Source organism: Rhopalosiphum padi, chromosome 3 (genome assembly GCF_020882245.1).
Source record: "Rhopalosiphum padi isolate XX-2018 chromosome 3, ASM2088224v1, whole genome shotgun sequence".
Lineage (NCBI taxonomy): Eukaryota > Metazoa > Arthropoda > Insecta > Hemiptera > Aphididae > Rhopalosiphum > Rhopalosiphum padi.
In genome coordinates this window covers 45,152,732-45,162,395 of record NC_083599.1, presented here as the reverse complement: position 1 = coordinate 45,162,395, position 9,664 = coordinate 45,152,732, and the positions used below count along the sequence as shown (strand labels likewise).

Below are 9,664 nucleotides of genomic sequence, written 5' to 3'. Positions count from 1 at the left end.
ATTACATCATTGACCCTTAATGTATAATTCTGTTTCTGCAGTTGTTCATAAACATTTATTAGCCCCTGTGCTATAACAATAACTATAGAAGCTGTCATATAATTACCACCACTAACAGCCTTCAATGTTAGGATGCACCCAAAGGCCACAATAGATACCTACAATATCTTACTGAAACTACATTGTATGTAATTACAATTTTCACATAACTAAAATATTAATCTAAGTAAATAATAAATTTATATTCTCTTCTCTTTGTTTATATAATATAATATAATATTATGTATAAAACTGTATCTAAATAATGCAATTTAATACGGTAATATAAAACAATAATATTAAATTGTTCTTGTAATGGCCAAAGTGTAATTTTAATTATAAAAATATATATTTTACAAATAGATAATAGCCGCTAATATGTGATAATAACGAATCAGTAATGGTGTGAATAGAAAAATACAAAATAGCAATAGCTGCTATTTATCACTGCTATTTTACAATAGCAATTGCTATTTAAATAAATAGCATTTTACCATCACTATTGTTGCCTCCACTAAAACTCGTATCATTTTTGTTCTTATCAATCTCGTTTGCGGTCTATTTTGTATGATAGATAAAAAAATTGTTATCAAATATGCCAATTAGCTTATCCTTTCAGTTTCCACCAAATGACGATGGTCAACTTTGAAAGAAATTGTACGTTGAAATTTTGAAATCAGTTCGACGTCAATCGAATTACACCATGAATCAGACACTGAGCCGTCTGGCTTTCGTTGGGCGGGCGTTCGCGAACAATTGCGGACGTCGGAATGCATTCGCTCAAATCTGGCCAAAGTTTTCATCTTCTTCAGCATTTCCCTCGCATGTGAACAACGAAAATCACAATGCTCACAGCGTAATGGTCAAAGATCCTGGGTATCACGCCACAGTTGTCAATCCAGACGCGTCCGCTCTTAACTGGCCAACAGCGATTACCGCTCAGCAGTACCATTCGCTCATCAGCCAGGACTTCAGTGCTAAGACGGCAGACGATGTGCACAAAGCCTTTACAGCAATCAGCTCGTACGCTGCCGGCAAAGACTACCTACTGACTGATACGGTGTACAATGGTCTCCGTGACCGCCTGATTGATGTCCTGCCACAGATGACTGACCAACAGCTGCTGTCCATATTTACACTCATACCATTGTGGGACACCAAAGAGGCCAAGGATCCTGTCTACTACCGTCTGTGGTCTGAGTTTGACCGACAGTGTATTGAAAGGCATAGGCGCTGGACTCTTAACAAGCTTTTACTGTTCATGGACCACTGGTACTTGATGAGACTGTCTAGACTGAGCAACTTTGTTTGGATGGGCGTCAGGAAACTAGCACGTAAGCCATCAAGGTAAATACATTGATAACAAATTTGGTAGTCTCAAATAAAATGTTTTTCATTAGTAAATATTTAATATAAGTATCAATGATTAATTTAAGATAATACAATACCTATATTACAAATAGAACACTTGGTAGGTGTATCAAGCTAGACCAGCAGTTCCTAAATACTTTTAGCTCAATTATCCCAAAAAGTAAAAAAAAATTTACCATTTCTTCCTTGAATAAATGAAACAAAAATTTTTTCTCTTTCTTTATAATACTTTATTAGCATAGTGTTTACAATATCAATACTTACCCCATACCACATAATTCGGAAACTACTGAGTTATGTGTTAATATTAAGAGGACGCCATACCCGCATGTGTTGTCTCTGTCTTACTAACGTACATCATAACAAATTTTCGTTCAGTAGAATGCATTTTGTGACGTTAGCTTTAATATTAGAGTAAATTTACCTATAATAAAATTTAAAGGTAAGAATATTATCTAGACAATGACTTATGATTTTATTGATATTATCATTTTAAAGTGAGTTATGAACATTTTAAAGTTGTAATATTTTACATAGCTATAACTCACATTAAAATGATAATATCATTAAAGCATATGTCATTGTCTAGATAATATTCTTACCTTTAAATTTTTTAATAGGTAAATTTACTCTAATATTAAAGCTAACGTCACAAAATGTATTCTACTGAACGAAAATTTGTTATGATGTACGTTAGTAAGACAGAGACAACACATGCAGGTATGGCGTCCTCTTAAAACAACATTATAAATAATTTTGTATCTATATTCTTAGATACCTACTTAAATATTTGCATTTAATATATAATTGATAATATTTTATATAAATTAATAAAAACATTTGAGAAACTACAAATCATAACCTTTTTAACAGTTTAAATATTAAAAGGTTAGTTATTGGTAGTAAAAAACAATGTATAAAAATTTGTATCTCGATGCATTATAATTCATTTTAAGTTATTTACTATATTTTTGAAATATAAAATTTAATATTTCAGGTTGACTCCCAAGCAATTAGTTCAGATGATGTTTTATGCTAACACAAGTAGAAAGTTTTTGCCAACATTACCAATGTATGATATTGAACAAGAAATATGTTCTTATTACAACGACTTTAATATTAAAGAATTGGGCATAGTATCTTTAGGATTTTTTAAAACTCAAACACCTATACGTAATCAGGAGCTTGTAAAAAATCTATACAACTCTGTAATCAAAGAAATTGCAAACATTAATAGTGTAGAATTGGCTGCATTTTTAAAGGTACTTTTTCAAATTTAAATAAGAATCCTATACTTAATCCAACAAAAGAATATATTGCTGTCCAACAAATATCTAGTTATAAGGTTTTCAAATTGCTGTATTGGTGCAACAAAGTGTTATCTTTAAAATTGTGTATGCATCACAATCCATTCCTAAAATATCTCTGTTTAGAATGACTTTCTTTTACTTAAAAACATTGTTTATTTTTTTCTCCATCAAAATAAATATTATTATTATTATTGGCAGAATAGCTTACAATTTTTTTATATATTATAATTATTTTATAAAATTTACTATAATGAACTCAGCAGTTAAATTTTAAAACTAAAATGTTATTTATTTTTCTAGCAGTAGACGTAAAATAACATACTAGTACAGAGAACAATTTAGTAACTTGATATTTTCAAAGGAACTTTGTGATTTTATTGATCTTGACTTATTATAAGTTATTATTCACCAGAGCTGTGAATTGAATGCACTAAAAAAAAAAAACATGAAATAGGCATGCACTTGTGTAACATATGTTGGAAAAATGCAGTTATATAAAATAAACTTAATGACATAAAATGTCAATTATGTTTGTATATTAAATTTATTTTTATTGTTTGAATGGTACTGTTAAGACGACTCCACGCCTGCATGTGTTGTTTCCGTCTTACAAAGATACAATATAATAAAAACCATTTCATGCTAGTGAGAACTCTTTAGACTATAGTCTAAGTTATGCAACCAAATATTTTCACTAAAAATAGGAGATTTTGAACTGTATAACATCATTTTTATTCTTTCAATATCAGAATTACAAAGCCCTTTGAAAAATACAAAAATTATGGATTTTGAAATAATAAGAACTTATTTGTATTAGTGATATCAAAAAATTAAAAATAACGTTGCCAATGTTTTACTTTTTATATTGTAAAAATTGGGTTGTTTAACAGTTTTTACTATGTACTACATTTGTAAGATAGAGAGCACATGCAGGTGTGGCGTCCGTCCTCTTGAATAAAATTAATCAAGTATTAATGATGTATTTAAATATATTAAAAATAAAATCAAACAGTATGGAAAATATGCATATTTAAAATTAAAATTAATATTATAAATTATTTATATGAACATTGTGTTTCTCTAAATATATTTTTATTTTTATTTAGCTATTTAGATATTGCTCAAAGCACCAGAATGCCGATAATATGTACAGATTAATGGATGCTTTAATAGATAAAGTTGATGAAGTACAATTAGTATGCTGTGTTCATATGGCTCTATTGGGTACCAATTTGTTGATTAAACATGAAGACCTTTTAAAAAAAATTTCGCAGCGTATAGTAGATGAAATATCTCTGGCAAGGATTAAGGTGATAAAAAAAATAAAACAATAATTTTTATCTAAATAAATAAATATAATGTTTTTTTAAGGATTTAGAAAGAGTAACTTTGGCTTTAACTATGTTGAATTTTAATCCACAAACAACACCATGCATATTTAAGATGATTGTTAAGGAACTTCAGAGTGATACAAGAAATGTTGAATTTGAAAAACACACTAGATGTTATATTTATACTTTGTCATACTTAGCTGTGAACAATTTTTACCCCGAAGATTGTATTTCAAAAGCTTTAAAAATTGAAACACTTCATAAATGTTATGGTAAGTTACAAAAAAAATATGTATACATATAGTATATAATGTTATTATATATTAGGAATATTTAGGAATACTATTTAAAGTGTTATTTGAATAATTAACAATAAGTTTTAGATTGACAAATACTTTAGACACTCCCTGTTCTATTATATTTGTATATACTCTATTAGTGTATAATGTAAAGAATTAATTAGTATCTTAAACTAAATTATTTCTAAATTAAGATACATAATAATTAAAATAAACATTTAATTAAAGTAAAATGTAATTTAACCTTAAAATGTTTTTATAAATTATAATTTTCTATTTATTTCTGAGTCCAGAAAACCCATTATTAGTTCTTTTAATGGTTACTTTTTTTTTATCATTAATGTGTTGACCTAAAGTAAAATTAGTAAATGGACTTTATCAATTAAAATTCATTATTACTAATTAGTTATTACAAACATAGTTATTTTTTTAATTAACTTTAATAAATTATGTTAAATAATGTGTAACATTTTTAGGAAAAAGATTATCCAGATTTAATATACCACGTGATATTGTAAGTTTAAACAATGGTGTGCTTACAGAATGTCCTGACTATTCTGGCTCATTATTACCAGATACATTAAAAGAATCTTGCAATGAAGTAAGTTATTTTTATCAATACTATTTTAAGAGTAATTTAAATTATATACATACTTACATAAAGAACACATATTTACTTATTTTATTATTTACATAAATACTCTTTCTGAACAACTCTAACAACACGTCAACATGCAATCAGTTCTACTGAAGACTGAACGCATATTTGCTTTTTTGTATCTCTATGACAGTGGTTCCCAACTAAACACTAAGCGCGGACCACTTATAAATGTTTCACCCTAAGGATTTCAATCCTCCCCCTCTTTCTATAACTTATTTTTCATACTTTTATAGTTTATAATTTCTAGGTACAAAATAAAACCAGAAATACCGTTTATGAGTGGAAAAATATTTTAACTTATTTATTTAAAAATTCAATTCAATAAAAAAAAGGTGATAAAAATTCAAATATTACATTTTACAAACTTATATTAATTAACTTATTCAATGAGAAAAAAATTAATAACAAATTTATATTATTGGTACTTAATTAATGTGATTTATTAGTGCGCGCTTCTTTTGCCAGTTTTGGAATTCTTGGAGCAATGCTGTTGCTTAGTGCCAGTTGCATATCATAACTTGGATTCAGACAATTTCGTTGTTTATTTTTTATAGATAATAGTGAATAACAAAAATAAAAAGTATAATTTTGCTTATTTTTTTAAATTTAAATTTTTTCATTCGAGGACCACTTGAGATGAGTTTACGGACCACCAGTTAGGAACCACTGCTCTATAAGATAGAAATAACACATGTGGATTGAAAGTATAGCATCTTCTTGAAAATATTTAATTCTAAATTTAATTTAAATGTTGTTTGCAAAACAAATTGATAGTTATTTGTAATGTATTAAAATTATTTTTTAAATTTTTTATTTTTTTTTAATTCGAAATAATAGTGACTCACAAATTGACTATTTATTAGGTATATGACCACCACTAAAAAAATAAATGTGATAATACAGTTAGTATTATTAATATTAGTAATAGTAATCATTTTATCATTGAATTTTAATATAATACAATAATAATGAATAATAAATAGATTATTTTGTTTAATGTAAAAATTATTTTTAAATTAAAATATTTATAAATGTCTGTCTAATTGTAAGCTAAAACTTCTTGTTTGTACCTATACTTATAGTCTCAATGTACTGCTCATTGCTCAATTGTATAATCAACCAACACCGTATCGACAGTCATTAGCATATTTACTGACCAGACAACAAATTTTTCATAATCCTAATAAAACAATACAGAAGTTACTAAAAATATATAATGATATCCATTGTAATGAAAAATATGATCAATTTTACTTACTGTATTTTTTATAGTCAAATTATATTTGTTGTAACATGAATAAAAACAACATCTTATTCCTTTAGAATTTAAAAGTTCAATGAAAGTATTTTTATTGGCATTATATTAAAATATTACATATATATGATATATACTTTTGGAAATAATATTCATTATAATTGATAATTACAATGTTTTGTTTACTCTAATTAATAAACACATGCCCCAATATTTTCTATGTTGAAAAATAATAAATTCTGTTATAACTTATTGTGTTTTATATTCTAGCATTTAGCCTGGCATATACCTACTTCAACTACTATGGCTAAATTAACTGCAAATGACAAAAACTTTATTAAACTTTACGAGGAACTTCTAAGCCTATTCAAAAATGAGTCATATTTACACGTGTGTTACCCTCTTCCTCATCATCCAAAACCAGGTAATTTTGTGTATATTTAGTTTCTATTTAATTTTTTTTAAATTTATTCATTTTAAATTTTTGTATTTCTAGATATATTATTTTGCATTGATACTAATGGTAAACCAGTACCTATTCCCGAAACAATGAAAAATAGGATAGCATTCAATGATTTTAAGAAACCACTAGAATTAGGAAAATGGTTTGCTGTAATGACTCTTGTAAGAAATTCAGTGCTCTATTATAGTAATGAATATAATGGTTTAACATTGTGTAAAATCAGACAACTTAAGAAACTTGGTTATGAACCAATTTTGGTAAGAACTTGTGTATACATAATTTTTTTAAGTATTATAGTGCAAATAATATTGATATTACTACTTAAAAAATCCAACTTTGCATTCAAATTTCTCCTTAAGAAGAGGCCGTAATACCAACAAATCTAAGACTTCTTAATCGCGGAAATTCGGAATATCTTTGATAAACAAAAAAAAAAAATGTTGGTATAACTTAACTGAACAATTCATAAACAACTTTATGACACTGAAATTAAAATATAAATTACTGCTGTTTATTTACTTATTTGTTTTGAAAATTTGTAATACTGTTATGTTTCTAATTCAATGAATCAAAAAATTATTTATTAGAATTGTGTTTTAAGTTATAACGTTTTAATAATTAAAATAATACTTAAGCTTTCATATTGCTTTAGTAATTTATTTTACAGCATAATTATTATAGCAATAAAATGGATAATTTGAAAAATAACATACATTTTATAATGCACAATATCTAATTAATATTATTATAATCCTATTGGTATATTAGTATTAATAATCAAACTATTATTGTAATTTTGTATATAGATTAAATAATTTTATGGTTTTAATTATTTGTTTTTCAGTTTACTGTTAAAGAGTTGGGAACTGATAATAACTTTGAAACATTAGTAGCAGAAAAATTTAAGAGCCATGGATTAACTTTTAATTAAAAATATGTACCACTTAGTTTTCATTTATACTTAATTTATAAATACTTATAATACGTTATTAATTAGTCATTTCAAACAATTGTAATGTAACTTATTATTATATATTTTTTTTACAATTATAAATATAGGTAATTTGTTAAATAATTCAATTATGGCATAATTATTAAATATTATAAGAAAAACTACCTCTCGTTATTTTTTTTTATTATTTGTGAATTGATGCTAAGTAATCAAAATGATTTTTTACAAATGTAACATTTATAAGTACCCGATTAAGTATTAATTTAATTATTTAATAATTTAACTGTTTGAAACATTTTAGTGTACTTTCAGAACTATCAATTGTAGCACTTAGGTAAATCAAACTGACAAAACACTATTATAGTTAATCAAGAGTGGGTATTTTATTTTCACAATATTATGAATTGACTGGTCAATTTAAATTTTGTAAAAACAAAGAATGCTCAACATCTTTTTCATATTTTGATTGAGACATTTATCAAAATATACATGTATGACTTCTGTATAATTAAACAATTTAATTTTATATATATTTCACTTGTTTATATGTAAGGCAGGCATACATATTTTAATTAATTCTTCCAACAAAAACTAGAAAAGATATCAGAAAATCTTAAGGTTTTTACAGGATTATAATTTAAAATTTGACCAGCTAGTCCCACAATCTTATTGGGTATATTATATTATTATATTCCTATTCAAAAAGTAATTTTAAATATTTTTATTTATTTGGCATGCACATGGGAAGCACACACGCACTAATGTAAATTTACTTTGCATACACTACAAGGCTTATCATAGTAAATTAATTGCCTATACAACACGCCTTAGAATATGACTGACTAGAACTCCCTTCATTAAGTGCTTCAAATTTTCATTAGTAATTTTTTGTAAATTAAAATACATATATTAATACATCATTTTACATATGGATTGATCTTGAATACTAGTTATTTAGAAGAACAAAAAATAGTTAGAAACTAAAAAAATATTTTAAATTTTCAAGTATAAAATACATTAATTAACTAATTACAATTTATAAAAAAAGAAGTATTTATTTATTCATAAGTTTAGTTAAAATTGGTTAATTAATGATTTATTGAGGTTGATACACTGTTTAAAATTTATTATATCCACAACATTGGAATCTTTTTTAATACAATTTAAAACTGATGCAAATCTTTAATCTTATTTCCTGGATGTAAAATTAATGTTCATACTGGTATTTAATTGTTTAATGTATCACACTTCGAATTAATCATTTCAGATCCAACAAAAATAATTATTATGTTAGGATGATAAATTTGATTTTTTATAAATCTTAACTACACTCAGTGTTTCTTAAATATATTTGATTCACTTCAATTTTGAAAAAGTGCGCTCGTTTGGTACAGTAAAGACTGGTATAGTAACAAGGTATAATAACATAATTTGAAGACACTTCATTATAAATGTAGCTGTCATATTATTTAGGAGTGCATTTTCTAGTTTTTTTAACTTTTTTGTTATAATTTATACTCCTCCATAAATAATAATGAATGGTTTATGAACCCCAGTCTCCAGATTATTTTTTAATTATCACCTAGTTTTATAAAGTTAGGTATCATAATTTTCTTCATAGTCTGAAACTTATTAAGCGATATTTTATGATAAACAAGTCCTTGTTCAAATTAATTTATGTAAGTTAGGATTAGCTTTTTTTAGATATATTTGTAAAAATTATTATATTCCATCCCATTTCTAATAATTTAATTTAATCTGTAATCAATGGCAACCATTTAAATTAGCAAAAAAATATTATTTTTCCGAGACCAAACTAAATTTAAGGGTGAGCTATTTTATAGTAACTTATAGAAGTTAAGAATAATAGAAAAATAAGCTACCTATAACCAATTCTAGTTCCAAGGAATCTATTAATATAGGTACTTTTTATGGAAAATAATCGTCGTTTGAAATTTACTCGATCACAACAAATGAACAAAA

At 25.5% G+C, this 9,664-nt stretch overlaps 1 protein-coding gene across 1 annotated transcript; it reads left to right on the top strand.

Annotated features, from left to right (window-relative positions):
• Positions 1–639: 639 nt before the first annotated feature.
• Positions 640–7,845, top strand: LOC132926962 (uncharacterized). Its single transcript, XM_060991391.1, has 8 exons — positions 640–1,386; positions 2,408–2,672; positions 3,827–4,030; positions 4,092–4,323; positions 4,827–4,951; positions 6,537–6,690; positions 6,763–6,986; positions 7,574–7,845. Exons 1-8 carry the CDS (start codon positions 743–745, stop codon positions 7,658–7,660), a joined length of 1,935 nt encoding a protein of 644 aa, XP_060847374.1. The 5' UTR covers positions 640–742; the 3' UTR covers positions 7,661–7,845.
• The last annotated feature ends 1,819 nt before the right edge of the window (positions 7,846–9,664 follow it).